An 18,757-nucleotide genomic window follows, 5' to 3' on the forward strand; every position below is an offset into this window, starting at 1 on the left:
GTTAGGTGGTTCATGTATATCAAAAGCAACACCTAGGCATGTCTTTGGAGAAATTAGAGTCTATCCTCAGAAAAGTTCTGCATGTTCATATTTGATCCTTTATACTAAAAAAACTTTTATTGTGGATAGTTCCTTTAGTAGTATAATATTCACCTGTAATGTAAATATATGTATGTTGTTTTCCATCTATGAAATGTTATCTATTATGTGATACATGACTTTACATTGGGCCATTTATATTGTATCTATTATTCACTTTATTATGGAAAGTTCTAAAAAAAAATATGGCTATCATTCATATCTACTTAAATAAAATAAATGTACATTGCAAACAATATCGAATTTTCATGATACTATAATTTTCATGCTTAAAATTATTATACACTTCTTGAATAAAATATATAACATGTTTATCATGTAACATATAGAATGGATTATGTAAGTATATATAGATAAAATAGAGCAAAGAGGATGCAAATTTTTAGAGAACGAAGAAGTCAACAATTGATAAAAGTAAATGATAATTTGAAGCATGATGGAAGGAAGAAGAAAATGATCCAAATACATTGTCATTCTGTTGTAAATAGCAAAGGAAGTCTAGAAACTATTCGATATAAGACTTTCGAAAATGCTGATCAACAAGCGGCATGTAATGCTACAATAGATATATCATCATGATTGTGTGGTCATCTAGGTTACCAATACAATCTAAATATATCTATTCTAAATATCGAAATAAGCTTTTATTTTTTAAAAAAATAAATATTCAAATAATTAGAATGAAACTTAGATTTTTTTTGTGTAGAAAAATTTACTAAGTCTTTAGATATGGGTCTACCAGAATATTCTTATAGTTTATGTGAAGCTATATTTTGATATGCAAAATATATATAAAAATTCAAAAATATATCGAGGCTTATATTTAGCTTATGTTGTCGCGAAGGTAGAGTTGATTTATCAAAGTTGAAAGAAACTCCAAATTTTTTGAACCTTTTATTGAGAAATGATGGAAGACAAATGATGATAAAATTTTGAAAAAATATCAGACTATATAACTCAATATTTTTATTTACATTGATTTGGGGTCAAAATTGATAATGAAATTAATAAGAAACCTGGATCTTACATTTTTTGGATCAGTGGATAAAATTATCATGGAATGAGATCGCTATTACCTGTTTACGGAGAAAAGCCAAAATTTGCATAGTTATACATATATGACATCGAACATGAAATATACAATAGAATTTGAGCGATTATTCCAAATGATGGTTATTCTGAAATAGATGAAGAAATTGTAGAAGGCTTGATCAGGATATTTGATACTAAAAATCAAATTATTAAAGCTTTCAGAATGGTTAGAAACTATTTTAGGGAATCTAATTTCCTATCTGTACAATTAAGATTATTAGAGAAGCATCATAGAGATGGTCTACAATATAATGCTTCTTCGACATCAAAAATTGCTGGATTAATTGTTGGTGGCTTGGGCCAGGTAGATCACCAATGTGATATTATTGTCGAACATAAGATGGAAGGTTTAAAACATATCAATGATTTGTACCTAAGTTTCATGGCTATGCAATATCCAATTTTATTTATATATGATGAGGATGGTTTTAAGATTGATATCAAATATAGAGAATTTGAAAGAAAATAGAATGTGGCCAAGAAATATATTACAATGAGGAAATTTTATGCTTATAGGATACAATCAAGAGCAAATGAAGAAAAAATATCAATAAGAGTTGGCAGATTATTCCAATAATATTTAGTTGATACTTTTGCATATATTGAAGAGGAAAGACTAGATTATATTAGAAGGAATCAAAAGGATCTTCATTCCAAAATTTATTAGGTTATAAACGATGCAGTTGTATAGGGTAACGTTGAAGGTTATGTTATTGAAAAATGAATTATTTTGCCATCAAATTTTACTGATAGTCCAAGATACATGATTCAAAATTATCAAGATGCTATTACAATTTATAAATGGCATGGACATCCAGATTTATTCATCCCATTTATCTGCACGTACAATGGCCTAAAATCAAGACAGCTTTGAGTTTAATTCCAGGCCAGAGAGTTGAAGACAGGCCTGATATTATGGGTAGGGTTTTCAAAATGAAAGTTAAAGAATTGCTGTCGGCTTGTACTAAAAAAAAACCATTTCGAAAAAGCTATTGGAGGTAAATTAATATTTTTTGAGAAATAAATTTGATATAATTTTTAATATATTTAAGTTTATATTTTGATATTATTTTTTATTATAACTTTTGCAGTTCTATATACAATAGAGTTTCAAAAATGCGGTTTGCTTCATGTGCATATATTACTTTGGCTAGATTTGAAATATAAGTATCCAACAATTACAGATACAGATTCTATAATAAGTAAAAAATTATCTTATAAAAATATCAAACCAATTGGATATGAAAGCATTCTAAGCTTATGATGCATGGCGCATGTGGATATAAAAATCTAAAATCACCATGTATGGTCAAAGGACAGTGTTCAAAATATTTTTTAAAAAAATTTTATAGCAAAACATCCATCGATAAAAATGTATTTATCATTTACAGGAGGAGAGATAATGGTCAATATGGTATTAAAATAGAATTGTCCTTGATAATAGATTTGTTGTTCTATATAATTTGGATTTGCTTATATGTTACCAAGCACATATAAATGTTGAATGGTGCAATAAATTAAAAATGATTGAATATCTTTTTAAATATATGAATAAAGATGCTGATAGCACAAGAGCTGTTATCACTGAAAATGTGGTACTTATGATCAAACTAGAGAAAAACGACATGAACAAGTTGATGAAATTAGAATGTACATTGGTTGTCGGTATTTATCAGCATATAAAGCAGTCTAAGAAATATTTTAATTTGATATTCACTTCAGAGAACCAACAGTTAAATGATTAGTTGTGCATCTTTCGCGTATGAATAGAGTCGTTTATCATGAAAATCAAAGTGATAATTTATTTTGGCAAGGAAAGATATTGATAAAATAATGTTAATCGAATGGATGCTAACAAATAAAATATTTGATGATGCAAGGGATTTGACATATGCAAAATTTTTGACTAAATGGGTATGGAACTCAAGAGATAAAATCTGAAGTAGGAGAAAAAGAAAAACTTAAATTAGCAAGATTGTATATGTTCATCTCAATTCAAGTGAACTATATTATTTACGAATATTTTTAAGTATTGTTAAAGGATCCAAAAATTATGAACAAATTAGGATTGTCACTGGTATTGTACGCCCAACTTTTTCTATCAGCATGTCACGTATTTGGTTTATTAGGTGATGATAAAAAATAGAACGATGCATTAGAAGAAACTTTCCACCGGACAACAGCATGAGAATTGAGATAATTTTTTGTTACTCTTATAGTTTGTTATGAAGTTGCTAATCCAAATAAGTTATTAGAAATGTACTAAAAAAATTTTGTGGATGATATCGTATGCAGATTGAAGGATATATTATAATTATCGAATTTACATATTTCTAAATCACAATTGAAGAATCATATTTTGTTTAAATTAGAGAAAGTGTTCAACAAAAATTATTGTTCACATTCTGATTACAATCTTCCAACACCTAATCATATCATGATGAAAGAATTAAACAACAGATTATTAAGGGAAGAGCTCGATTATGATATCCAAAAACTAAAAGTTGAACATCAAAAATTATTTGAAAATTGAAATGAGGAACAAAAGATTATTTATGAAGCAATCTTAAATGCTATTGAGGAAAATAGAGGTGGATTATTTTTTGTATATGGTCATAGAGGAACTGACAAAACATATCTATGGTAAACGATAATTACGACGATACGCTTCAAGAAAAAAATTATTTTAACTATTGCTATTTTAAAAATAGTATCATTTTTATTATCTGATGAAAGAACTGTATATTCAAGATTTAAAATTTTACTTCTAATTGATGATTCTTTGACATGTGAAATTAAAAAGGGTACATAGGCCGTAAAACTAATTAAATCTATAAGTTTGATAATTTGGAATGAAGCTCCTATAAATCATAAAAATTATTTTGAAGCACTCGATAAAAGTTTAAAAGATATTTTATAGAAATATAATGTATCAATAGATGAAAAAAATATTTGGCGAAAAAATTATTGGACACTAATATGGATGAAGAATCTATAGCATCATTGATCAATTTTGGCAAATGCTTTTAGATGCTGGAGATAAAAAAATTTCAACCATTAAATTAGAAGAAAATGAAGATAAACTATGTTGGATAAAAATTTCAGATGCTTTGCTCATGCAAACGCAGAATGATCATGTTTAGCATGTTACTTCAGCTATCGACACTGATTTTTTGACAAATTATAATGATTCAGGATATTTAAAAGAAAGACCTATAATCACATCTATGATTAAAATTATTGATAAGATAAATATGCACGCTCTATCTTTATTGGATGCTAAAGAGAGAGTATATTTAAGTTCTGACACAGTATGCAAAATATTGGTGGATGATGAAATAGCAAATATTTTATATCCTATCGAATTCTTGAATTCTTTAAAATTTAATGGGATTCCTAATCATTAATTAAATTTAAAAATAAGTGCTCCAGTAATGTTATTACGAAACATGAATCAAAGTACAGGTCTATGCAATGGCATCAGGTTGATTGTGACAAACTTAACTTTAAGAGTTATAGAAGCAAAAATTATCATGGATAATTATATTGGTACTAAAGTTTACATTCCTCGTATTGTTATACAAGTGACTGAAGTGAAGTAGCCATTTACTTTCAAAACAAGTCAATTTCTAGTGAGGCTTTGCTATATCATAATAATTAACAAAAGCCAGGGCCAAACATTGAAAAAAATTGGATTGTATTTGCCCACTCCAGTTTTTAGTCATGGTCAACCTTATACGGTATTTTCTCACGTCACATCTTCAAAAGGGATAAAAAATTGATAAAAAATGAAAATACAGCGTCAAAAAATTATACTAAAATATTGTATATTGTGAAGTTTTGATGATTCACCCTTAGGTATACTTCTTTTGTATTATACTACTGATTGCTGAATTAAATAATCTCTTACAATTTTTTTTTTGATCCTAGAATCTTTACATTCCGATTTATTTTTTGATCTTGGATAGGTTAGCAGGAAAACATGCAATATACTTTATTATCCCAATTATCGTTGGAGAAGTGAAACTATAATGGCCCAGTCCGTTGGGCTGTTGGACCCAGCCCAAATTTGAAAAGCCCAAAACCCTTAGGACCCGTGTGTGGCGTGTGGAAGAGAGAAGGAAGAAGGCTCTAGTTAGGAGTCTTCTTCCCTCTTGGTTTCAATAAGGTCAGGGCTATGGGAGTCCTGAATTGCATAGGAGACCCCTCTCTAAAAAGCCCTCTTCCCCTCCCTTAGGTTTTCATCATGGATTGTTAAGAGATCACTGAGAATCAATCAAGATTTCTCAAGGGTTTCTCCATGGGTTGTGGACAGAAAAAGGGTTGTCGGAGGTTTTCTTTGACTGTCGGAGCAAGGTAAGATCCCCTTTCTCTTCTTTCCTCTTTTGTTTTGGTTGCTATCTCATCGCTGGAGCATGGCGAGAGCCGGCAAGCCATGATTTTTGGTTCAAAATAGGGCAATCCCTATTTTTATTTTGTTTTGTCCATTCACCACCGACAACACCCATCGTTGGGGCCATCATCGGGCTGTGGTGTTCGCTGCCACTAGGAGCCACCATGGATGGCTGGCTTCGATGGTTCGTGGCCGTGTGCGGGAGAGGAAGAACAAGGAGAATAAGCCCCTGTTTGGAAGAGAAGAAGAGAGAAGAGTTTTTCTCTCTCTCTTCTCTGATTCATAATAAAAAAGTAATAAATTATCTAATTAGTATTGATTGATTGATTGATTGATTTATTCTCATTACATAGATTATGGGGAATTCAAAATAACAAAAAGGGGAAAATTTTTGAGGCTACAAGGGAGTAGACCCTATTGAATTTCTAAAAAATTAAATTGATTTATTTGATTTATATTATAATATTAAATTATATATATAAGAGAGCAATCCATCTGATAGGAGGATATCAAGTAAGGATTTTGACATCCAGATCATAGTTTAATGATTTCAGTTTATCATTTATCGAGATAAGAATCTCTGTACATAATCATCATTATATATGCTATTTTTATCGTTAGATTTGTATTGTTGGTTTTATATCATTGAATTCATATTTATGAATTTATTATATTTGAGATATTATTATTTTTTGTATAATTTTTCAGCATGAGTACGTTTGATTGATGGTATGATTATATAGATATAATATATTTATCTTGATTATACTGAAAACTGAAAATTGATTTATAAAATTAATATATAATAATTGGATAGAAAAGATATGATTTGGACTAGTCTCGTCATGTAAAACAGCATCTATAGGCTTATGTATGGAAATTTGATTCGATAAAGATCGAGAGATAGTCGGTCAGAAGCTTATGTTTGAGACAGCCCTCATGGGCTTATGTATGGAAATGTGATTCGAGAAAGATCATGAAGATTTTGATTCGAGAAAGATCATGAGAATTTGATCCAAGAAAGATCATGAAAAGTTGATCCGAAGAAGATCATGAAAAATTGATCCAAATAAAGATCCTCGCATGATTTTGGTTCGTCCAAAGTTGGAAAGTTAAAGATTATCGTACTGGAATTGTGAAAAAGAGGAAACAAATATTAAGACCAGATAAACTTTATATTGAATAAAAGACCTTACTTGATGGCATGTGATGATCTATTGCGTGATTTATGTTCGATGTATGTTATTTCAAATATATGTTATGAGTCTTCATGATTTCATCTTGATATGCTTATTGATATATTTTCAGTATACATATTATTTTGATGTAGATGTACGGTGATTCTTACTGAGCTGGAAAAGCTCATATCCTTATGTTGTCTTTTTTTTCCAGAGACTCCGGAAGCTTAGTACGGATGGGTTGGACGAGAAGTCAAGTATCGAAAATCTTAGTGCTTAGTTAGTTAACTTTTATGATACCATTGAACATTTAAATAATTGTAATTGAATAAGTTTACTATTTGATTTGGAAGAATCGACTTTGTTTACGTGCTTGGTATTTATTCGTTATTTAAAATTATTTAAATTTTTATTTATTTAGACCTTACATGATCTCTAAAACATCGCTCTAAGGTTCATGTGGCCGTGTCACATATCCGATCTGCGTGTTGGGTTCAGAGCGTGACAGAAATTAAAGGATCAAAGTTCGGATTGCAAGGCTTTGGGATTCCATAAATCCAAACACTGACAATCAATTATTAAGTGTCGACTGTATTTTGATTGATGATTAGGTATTACCAATATCATTATGGTAATTTTTCACCAACATTTTTGTTTATAAATTTTCTATATATTTATGTTCATTTTTTTGATTAAACTTTTATAGGGAACTACGATACAAGCATCTATATGTAAAGAGGATGCAATGCAATTTAGAAGTATACTGATCGAAGAAAATATATACTTTTTTGAAAAATTCAACGTCACTCCCAACAAAAAAAAATTTAGGGCTTCTGCTCGTTAATATCATTACAAGAAATTAAGATATTAGTGATAGTATTTTTGCTGTCACAATATTATGTATTAGAGACGACATTACCAATGGTAACTTTTTTATCATTAATAATCTTTTTACCGATGGCTATTAGTTATGGCTAAAATTATGTCCTAATAATTATTTTTACTGACCAATAATTGCAACCAAAAAATAAGCTATCATAAAAAAAATATTTATTAAAGTTATTAGCAACGACTAATAAAGTATTAGAGATGGCTTTTGTCGTCGCTAATAATCATTAGCGACGGCACTATTAGTGATGGAACTCATCATCGTAAAAAATAAAAAAAATATTTATTAAATTTATTAGCGACGGTAGAACAGTATTAGCAACAACATGTGCCGTGCTAATCATTATTAGCGATGGCACTATTAGAGATGGAATTCACCGTCATAATTTTTTTTTCTATTTTTTTCTGAATATGATATAATTTTAAAATTTAAAGTTCATCTTCATTATTCATTATCTAAATAATTATTGTTAGAGTATCGTCATAAAAAATTATCTCGATCTGATAACCCTAGCTATGTCGATCAATAAAATTTATTTTTGATGACCACGAATGATCGCATAATGATCTGATAAATAGAGACTACCGATGGGTTTGAAAACTTATAACAATGATCTCGATAATAATTATAGCATACTATCAAAATTTTACTTTAATCGGACATCATAATCATGATTAATTTATCATGGAATGATTTCGATCGTTAAATAAAAACTAAGTGATCAAAAGGCCAAACGATATCTGATTAAGGTAATATTTTTATACAAATGATCTTTGCTACTGCTTTAATCATTTGTACAGTGGTGATCATAAAATCCAAACCATACTTATATGAACGGCATGTATATAATTAGTTCAGACGATAAGGAGTCACCAGTGACCTCACAGTTATATGCACCAGTGGCCAACTCCCAGACACAGAGATGTGGTAGAGGATCTGCCCAGCTCACGATACCTCCGACTCGATTGGAGAATAGAGAGCTCATCCATGCATATTCAGAGCCACTCGTAAGCACTATATTTTTACTGAATATGTTTAAAATTTAGTCATTATAGAGTCTAACGTTTATTATTCAAAATCAAATTTGTAGCATATTTACAGAGAGCTCCATGCCTCGTGTGAGTTTATCGAGATCATCCGATGATTGATGCTAGGATCGGTGAATGAGTTCTTCAGTTGGCCATCGGGGGCTTGTGATGCAGTCTGGGAGATGTTCTTAGTAAGTCAAAAGTGTTTAGTTTAGTAATTCGTGATAGATTTATATTCTATTTATTAATACACGTTTGTTTTTACTTGCGGGATACTATCGATGCTTATCTCTTTAGGATAAGAAGGCTGGCTGTCCGATCTTCGGCATCCTCACAGGCCTCAACGTCCCAGACTTGGAGCGATGCGTACGTGGAGGAGATCGTGCAGAGGCTTCTGAGCCAGTGATCTCAGAGCTTTCGAGATGCTGTCTGTGATATGATCATGGAGATTCTCCAGAATCCATAGCTGCATGACTAGCTGGGCTTATTGTTCCAACCATCATATCAGATAATTCTATTAGTAAACTCTTCTACTTATTTTAAATTTTCATATTTAAAAATTTCATATTTTTAGGCTTGAATCGAAAAGGAGATCGAGGGGCTAAAAATTTAATTTAACCATCCAATTGATGGGCCGAGGGTGTCTATAGTTTCGTATCATCGAATGAAATGTGTCGGAATAATCTGTTTGAGAATTGAAGGAATGTATCGAAAGATACATCTTCGTATCAAAAGATATATCTTCATATCAAAATTTATTAATAATATTTTATTTTTCTTCATTTTAGGATGCTGGAACATCCAGCTCTCATCCACTAGCTGCTGGAGAGGAGCAAGAAGACGATGAGGAGGATCTAGGCTGATTTTTTTTTATTTTGATATATTATATTTTTTTTGATACTGCTCGTAAAATTACATAATTTATATTTTTAATATAATATAATTAGTTTTTAATTTATGATTGTCATACTATTTTTAGATTTTAATTATAACAGGTGTTAGAAACCATAATTAATTATGATTAATTAAAATAAATTTTAAAAAAATATTATTATAATTTTTTAAAAAAAATAAAATTAATTATTATCGATGACATTAGCGATGGCTTTAGTCGTCGTCAATAATAAAATATAAATTTTTTAAAAAATAAAATTAAATATTACCAATGATATTAGCGATAACAAAATTATCGCTAATTATTTTTTAAAAAAATTAAAAAATAAATAGCGACAGAATTTAGCTGTCGCTAATGCTGTCATTATTATGAATTATTAGCGACGGCTAAAAAATTCATCGCTAATAAGGGCAATTAGTGATTAGAGTTTTTTCGACCACCAACTCTGTTGCTCATAGTATTAGCGATGGTAAAATGACTATTAGCGACAGTAAATAGCCATCGCTAATAGTCAGATTTCTTGTAGTGATATCATCTATATCAATCGATGGATAGTTGCATAAAAAATTATTTGTCATGATGGCTTCATACCTTTCATTTTTAAAAATTGAATTTCATATATTTCAAAGATTTACCAGCTAGGAATTATAATGATCTCTATTTGACAGATATATTCATCAAACATGACATACTGAAAAACTTTTAAAATATAAATTACTTATAATTATATATATTTATTATGATGAACTATCTAATTTACAGATGTCATTGACCATATCATTTCTTTGGTCCCTCTCAGGCAAATATCTGTTAGATAAAAAATGGTGCACAAAAGGAACTTAGAAATTCAAGATTTAGAGTAATTTTTATTATTATTTTTTTCTTAACATTATGCAAATACCATTATTTCATTACATGCCTTTTAATTTAGAGATCATATAATAATGCTATACATATAAAAATACATCCTATGTTTCATAGTACATAAACAGTATCAGTTGCTTTATGGACCAAATTTGCTAAAGAAATGGATCCAGAAAAAATATGAAAAAAAGAAAGAAGAAGTTCTGTGTTCATCATTTTTACTAGCATGACTGTTAGAATTTACAAAAGTATTTAGCATTCTCTTACTAAATTGTTAAAACTAAAACTAGAATCTTTATATCTAGATTAACCATGATAACTTGCGTCCACAGAAAAAATATACTTATCAACATGTTCTGCTTCAAATTTTATATAGATATTGACATATCAGAAATTGATGATTAATGATAAAGATTAGTTCCGAAAAAAATTATCAGAACATACTTAATTAGCATAAATTTTTTTGAGTATTTTAATATATTTTTAATAAATATACAGGTTAAAAACTCTAATCATTTTAATTGTATATGTCGATAATATTTTTTTTTAACATTCTATAACATATATTTTTCATATATTTACTAAAATTATTACTATTCATTATGCAGAAGGTCGTTGATCATGCCATTTTCAAAAAATTAAAATTAAAATAAAATAATTATTTCTAAAATTTTTATATTATTTTAAATTTTTTTCCAGTTTATATAATAAAAAAATATTTAAAAATAAATTTATAAATTGATGGTTTTTTTTTATCTTTTATCCAATTTAATGAAAAAATTTTGATCGGTGAAGATTGAAATAATTTTTATAAAAATATTATTTATATAAATAAAAATTTATTGTATAGTGCGGGTTGCACGTTAGCTGTACATTACAAACAAAGCTGCCTTTTTCTCCTTTTTAGCCTGTGAATAATGACCATGGAGCATCCTGCCAAGGAATTACCCATTATCAATGCTCGGAAAACAAACCGCTGGCAACAAGACTGAAACCTTGGGCGAGGAGAAGGGACGCAACCACAGCCTGCTGCGTTTAATGAGCACGGCCAGAAAATTAAATTACAACGTCACATCAACAAGTAACTTGTTACATATCACGTATGCTCTTATTAACAAAATATTAACAATATTTAAGTCTAATTATTGCAACAAAGTGGAATACATAAGATGTTGAAATTATAATAGTTAGACACACATGCCAAAAGTGATATTGTACAATAAAAATTAACCAAGTGATTGTTATAAAAAATAAAACAATAGGAAAGCTACTCTCTGAAGCTGTCAGTTGGAGTAGATTTGCCTGGCCTTTTCTCGTGATGGTTGGCTATTGCCAGCCGGGATCGGCCTCAGATGATGTAACCCCTAGCTCAATCTACCGGTGCGTTTGTGCGTTTGTTCATCACAGCCGCACAAGGAGTCCATTTCGGCACTGGTGGGGTGCGGCACCAAAAAGTAGGTTGGAACTTTAAAAAAGGAGCTTGAAATCTGAAAGTCTCAAGTGGGACCCACAACATCAAAAGTTTATAAAAAGGGGGGGAAGGGGAAAAAAAGGAAAAGCTGAAGGGTGTACTCGTTGTACCGAAAAAAGAAAAAGGGTCGATTTCCCATGCCTTGTTCTTTTGTCCTGTGTTGATTTTTTTATGTGCATGCAACCATAGCTCCACATCAATAACATGAAGGCTCCACATGCTCCATCTTTTGATTCTAGTTTGGAGGTTTGAACTTGGGACAACAACAATAATGATCAACATCAAATCAAGCATCCAAGGAGAAGGAGAAGGAGAAGTGGAAAGAATAGAAGGCCATGTACGTAGGTTAGTAGCAATGAGTAGTGCAAGCGGAAAATGACTGAAAACAGAAATATGTTGGTGGTGGTTGGAGGAGAAGAGAGAAGAAGGGATTATAGAAAAGGGAACTGGACTCTTAATGAGACTATGGTTTTGATTGAAGCGAAGAAGACTGACAATGAAAGGAGGATGAAAAGGTCAAAAGAGACTGAAGAAAAGATGGGTGGAAGTAGCAGTAGTGGTAGATCATCAGAGATGAGGTGGAAATGGGTGGAAGACTATTGTTGGAGATATGGTTGCTATAGGAGCCAAAACCAGTGCAATGACAGGTGGGATAACCTCATGAGGGACTTCAAGAAGGTGAGAACATATGAGATGAGTTTCAGAGTGGAAGAGAGTGATAGGTTGTCTTATTGGAAGCTTGAGAGGCATGAAAGGAAGGAGAGGAACCTACCTTCCAGTCTCTTGCCCGAGATATATGAGGCTTTGAGTGAGGTAGTGGAGAGACGAGGTGTTGAAGGAGCGGGTGGTAGTATCTCTAACATGGCAGGAGAGAGGCATATGGGAAGCATCTCAGCATCAGTGCCTCCAATGATGCAACGTAACAGGCCAGGCACTACACCACAAGCACCAGGACCACCATTGCCGCCCGCTCATGCACTCCTGCAAGCTCAAGCAGCCGGAATCATAGGTAAATCTCTCTCTCTCTCTCTCTCTCTCTTTGTGTGTGTGTCTGTGTGCGCGTGTTGCGAGATGAATTCTTGTAGATTTATTCTTCTGGACCACATATTAATTTGAATTCTCATTTTCTCGTATTTATTACTTGCATATTTCTGAATTCAGCTTTTAGATTATTTCTAATCTTTTATATGAACCGTTCAGACTTTTCATTCATAATTTCTTCACACATTGATGGCTCTTTCATTGTTCAGTAAATGGAAATTTCATCTCTACTGTCTTCCACTGCAAGTGTTTATTTCCTTTTATTCTAATGAAGTTGATTGATTATAGAAATGTCTATTTCTCTTTACTTGGTTTTATAAATATCCCATTTAGCTTAGAGTTTAGTTTGGCAACGCCAATCTTAAAGCTCTTGCTTTTATTCACTCACATTTCTCCTACCGTCTCTGCAGTTTTTTGAGAAGTCTAACGTTTCTACCGTTATGCATTACCTTCTTTCCATTTGACAGAGATCTAAAATAGAGTTATTAGCGCTAAACTTAATCCTGAAGGTCTTGCTTTCTACTGTTATTCTTCTTTCCCTATTTTTCCCTATAATCCCTCATTTGTTTGATTTCGTTCCTTTTATTGGAGATGTGTGATAGCTCAGATTCTGATGATAATGAGCATTCGAACTCACCTGAAAGGAAAAGGAGAAGAGAAGAAAGCAGCAGCAAGAGCAATTCCCATAAGCTAAGTTCAGCAATCTCCAAATGTGCTTCTATTTTAGCAGAAACATTCCAAGCTAGTGAGGAGAAGGAGATGAGAAGGCATAAGGATCTCATGAGGATAAAGGAGAGAAAGGCCAAGATAGAGCAGTCAAAGGCAGAGACCAGTGTCCAGTCCATGGATAGCCTGGCTGCTGCCATCAACCAGCTAGCCAGTTCAATCCTTGGTTCAGTTGTTGACAAGGGTCCAGCAGCTCCTAAGTAAACACACGAAAATGATTATAAATGTAAACCTCCTTCTTGGTTCACTTTTTAGGTGAAACCTCTTTCTTTCTTCAACCATTGCCCCTATCACTGGTTAATCTTGGTGAGCTCACAGGAATCTCTGCTACAACTTTCAGGTCATGATTGCCTTAGAAAAGCTTGCCAAAGAAAGATGCTTTCTGCAAGTAGCACATGACAAGATAATGAAATTTCTAGATTGTATTTTGCCAGATTTAGCTTGTCTTATATTAAGCTGTTTGGTGGAACAGTTGGCCACTTAGCATTTAGGTTGATCAGCTTATTTGCTTATCTCTAAATATATGTCTGAATAAGAAGAGACTTGTAAAGATGTCATTCATGCTTGTGTCGGAGATGCTTTTTTCCTGTGGTGTGTACTAACAAGTACCTGAAAGGCAGAGAGGGTGGTCAAGCATGGACTACGGTCATGCCAATGACAGACGGGCTTCTGTGGCTTTGGTGAGAATGGTGATTGGTGATGGACAGCTATTGGATAAAGCTGCCTTTGAATGGTGATTTGTCTCTTTCAAACCGTATGGTGATGGCACCGTAATTTGCTTGCGGTCCTTCTGAAACCACACACAGAATTTCTTGTTCTCAAGTCCTATTTCAGATATCTTTGTGTTATGGAAACTACTAAATGTACATGTGTTATTTACCAACTTACAATTGTCATTGGTTATTCATCTTATCTTTCAGGACATGCATCTCTCTCACTCCCCATCCAAGTGTTTCCTTGCACATATATAGAATGAAACTCAAGAAGGATCGGTGGCTCTTTCATCATATTAAGATCCCATCTAAAAATCCAGATACCTATGGATGGTCTCAAAACTATATATATATATATATATATATATATATATATATATATATATATATAAGCACTATCACGGACAAGCATTTCTAAACTCTAAAGTTTCGTTGGCACGGTTAGAAGAATAACCAAGATCATTCCAGCCAGTGAAATTTAATCTCTTGAATAATATCATCTGCTTGTTTAAAAGCTAGTTAAAAAGAATCCTCTAATCCTCCCCAGCCATATTTTCCACTAGATAACCATGGCCAATAAAATCTAGCCTACTTTGACAACATTCACATATGCTGGCATAGGGCAAAGATCCAAGATGCTTGAGAATCGGCTAGCAAGATTAAGGTGTGTGGAAGCAAAAGAGTTTCCTAATCTTTTTTTTTTTTTTTTTGGTTGACAGTTTCCTAATCTTGTTTGTGGAACCATTATGTTACAATTGCCTCCAAGTAAGAGAATACACGATGCATGAAGTCAAAAACTAATTGGACCCATCAGATCTCTCGACCTAGAAGAGAATTAAGGTTTTATAACATTTTATAATATAAAGTTTCAATCTAGATTATATTTTAAATGTTGTAATATTTTAAATGTAAGAAGATAAATAGGAAATAAAACAAATATTTTCTAAACAAATCTTGTTGTGAATCAAAGATGGGATGCCCACCTGCTTAGCATTCTCTGTAGCAGTGAAGTGAGCAGAATTTCTCCAAACTAATTCTTTTTCTGTGGATATGCATTCAAAATGACTCCTTAGCAGGTCTTATTGTAGTATATAAAAAGTTTTAGACTGTGTTTAACCTAAGATTTTAAATTCTGTGAAACAGGATTGTTCTGATTTTCTCATAAAACGAGATGCACCGTGCATCATCCCGTGCCGTCTCAATATTTATGACAAGAGATATCTTAAGATGTCCTGATCGGAATCCTGAAACACTATCAGGATGGTCATATCCCAAAACATAAGATGGTATCCCATCTCCGTGTTCCGTAAAACATCTCATTGATATCTGAATTCATGTTATTTTTCTATAAATATTTTCTATTGTTATAGCATTTTCTTATTAGCCGACAACCTGTAAAGTCTCGGTGAACAAGCATCATATCTGCAGCATAACCTATTAAAATTTTCTGCCAAAAAAAAAAAAAAAACACTCTCCTATTACAATTGGATCTTTAGTACGTAGCTGGTTATGATTGAAGAACATGGTTGCGTTTGAGGACCACGCACTCTACATAATAATTTTTGTAAGAAGCTTCCTATGAGAGCCGGCCGGCCCCCACTCGGTTGGATTGAGTCAACCAACTTGACTTGCTGAAATTGCAAGAGCTATGATGCAGATTTTGCTCCGATTTGGTATGGGTTATGATATAAGTTATATTTTAATGAGATAAGCATAACATGTGCAAGTGATTAGATAATCATATATGGATAATCTAGTGGTTAGAAGAAAGTTAAAGAAAAAAAAAAAGAGTTATTGGACTAGGCAAGTTAATGTCAAAAATATTAGGTTGTTTATTAATTTGATATCACAGTCACTGCAGCACTCTGGGCCATTGCTGATGCGAAACAAAAGCTAGTCTTGATGCTTATAAGCATCGAAAAATGATCTCCCACTGCATATCAAAGCGTCAAAAATGTGTTAGTATATGAAGAGTGAAAAATATTCTTTTAGATGCTTTTGTAAAATACACAACAAAAATCAGACTATTAGCGATGGCTATTTGCTATCGCTAATAGTTCACCAACCATCGCTAATAATATTGCCATCGTTTATTCTATTATAACAATCAATCTAAAAAAATCTTATCGCTAAATATCCTTATTAGTAATGGAAAATAATGTCATCACTAATATGACTATTAGCAATGGCGTTAGCGATGCAATAACTCCATCGTTAATTATATTTTAATTTTTAAATTAAATTAAAAAAAATAGCATTAGTTAATGCCGTCGCTAATAATTATTAGCGACAAAAAATACTATCACTAACATCGTCTCTATTTTTTTAATTTTTAAATTAAATAAAAAATTTAAAAGAAAATTAGAGATGACGATATCATCGCTAATGCCGACATTAATAAGTATTAGTGACGGCATTCTTCGTCGCTAATACCGTCGCTAATAATTAATTTTATTTTTTAAAAAATTAATAAAAATATTTTTAAAAATCTATTTTAATTAATCATAATGAATTATAGTTTCTAATACATGTTATAATTAAAATCCAAAGATAGTATGACAATAAAAATTAAAAATTAATTATATTATATTAAAAATATAAGTTATATAATTATTTTTACAATCAATATAAAAAAAATACAATACATAAAAAAAAAATCAGGTCCGATCCTCATCATTGTCTGCCTCCTCCTCCTCCTGCTCTTCTCTAGCAACTGATGGATAAGAGACAGATGTCCTAGTATCCTGTAATGAAAAAAATAAAATAATATTAGTAAGTTTCGATACGGAAGCGTATCTTTCAATACACTCTTTTGATTCTCCAACAAATTATTCTTATATGTTCTATTCGATGATATGAAGCTATAGACACCTCCGGTTCATCGATTAGATGGTTAGATTAAATTTTTAGCTCCTAGATCTTCTTTTCGAACTCAAACCTAAATGTATGAAGATTCTAAATATAAAAACTTAAAACAAGTAAAAAGATTTAGTAATATAATTATCTGATGTGATGGCTGGGATGACGAGCCCAATCGATCGCACCGCTGCAGGTCCTGAAGAACCTCCATGATCGTATCGCAGATGACATTCTGGAGGCTCTGAGGTCAGTGGCTTAGAAGCCTCTGCACGACCTCCTCCATGTGCACATCGCTCTAGGTCTGGAACGTCGAGGCCTGTGAGGATGCCAAAGGATACCGAGTCGATGGAGGATTGAAGCTGTGGCCGAATCCTATGACTCGGCTCCTACTCACCCCCCCGATGGTGCTGAGCCATCCCTCAAGATCAAGGGGGGTTGAGAAGATGGGTCATCACCGTACCTCTCAGCAACATACTCCGTATAACACATCTGCACAGTTTAAAAATACATTAGTTTTAATATAAAAATTAGATCCCATAACAACTTAATTAGTCAATAAAATTTGAAGTTCTTATTTCGATCTGTCGTGATGTAGAATCTAAATGGTCATCAGTCCTCCTAGACTGGTGTGTGGCCTCCCACAACTGCAGCTGGTCTGGTGGATGACCCAGCTGCTGTGTCTATAATAAGTAAATAATAAAATTAAATCAATTAAAGTATGCGTATAAGAGTTTTTATAGTTCTAGTGAAGAGTTGTGGTATAGATTTCTTACCAGTCTGTTGGCCACAACATGTGTATCGATCAAGCCGCCTATGTGTCTGATCGGATCCAACTGAATGGTTCGATTCTATCGGACCCTCTGTTGCCTACTGGAGTACTCTTCACTGCTCCACTGGTCACAGAGGGCCTGCCATATATCCGCCTGCATCCATTATCCATGAAGGACCTCCAGTCTGATGGTGACTGAGAATCAATGTGCTAGATGGTGGACTGTCAGAGGCTGTAGAGGATATCTCAGAACCTCCATATGGCCACCTCCTCGAAGATCCGATGGCCAGCCTCCTCATTCTGAAGAGTCTCAAATTGGTAGTACTCCTACAAGATGGAAGCAAGTGTATATTAATATGTAATTAAAATACCAATATACTGAAAAATTAAAAATTAAACTAGTTTTGACTTACCAAAAATATCTCTCAGGCTGCATCATGAGCTCCAGACGGTCAACTCGAGAACTCGTTCATCGATCTCGGCATCAATCGACGTATGATCTCGATAACGACATGAGATGTAAAAGGCTCTCTAAATGTGCTATAAAATTGATTTCGAAGAATAAATGTTAATTCTAAAATTATTAAATTCTAAACATATTAATTGAGCATGTAGTACTTACGAACGGCTCTGGATATAGATGATCTCTCTATCCTCTAATCAAGTCGGAGGTACCATGAGCCGAGCGTATCCTCGACCATGGTGCTATGTCTAAGAGCTGACGATCGCTACTGCATGTG

The 18,757-nt window shown here is 32.3% G+C and overlaps 1 protein-coding gene and 1 long non-coding RNA gene across 2 annotated transcripts; both read left to right on the plus strand.

Annotated features, from left to right (window-relative positions):
* The first annotated feature begins 5,340 nt into the window (after window positions 1–5,340).
* LOC140855411 (uncharacterized) lies at window positions 5,341–7,128 on the plus strand. The gene is made up of 2 exons (XR_012138346.1): window positions 5,341–5,547; window positions 6,977–7,128. It is a non-coding gene; the product is annotated as an uncharacterized lncRNA (long non-coding RNA).
* Window positions 7,129–12,025: 4,897 nt separating this feature from the next.
* Window positions 12,026–14,465, plus strand: LOC105060557 (uncharacterized). Its single transcript, XM_010944328.4, has 2 exons — window positions 12,026–12,918; window positions 13,558–14,465. Exons 1-2 carry the CDS (start codon window positions 12,285–12,287, stop codon window positions 13,878–13,880), a joined length of 957 nt encoding a protein of 318 aa, XP_010942630.1. The 5' UTR covers window positions 12,026–12,284; the 3' UTR covers window positions 13,881–14,465.
* The last annotated feature ends 4,292 nt before the right edge of the window (window positions 14,466–18,757 follow it).

This window comes from Elaeis guineensis, chromosome 2 (assembly GCF_000442705.2).
Source record: "Elaeis guineensis isolate ETL-2024a chromosome 2, EG11, whole genome shotgun sequence".
Taxonomy (NCBI): domain Eukaryota; kingdom Viridiplantae; phylum Streptophyta; class Magnoliopsida; order Arecales; family Arecaceae; genus Elaeis; species Elaeis guineensis.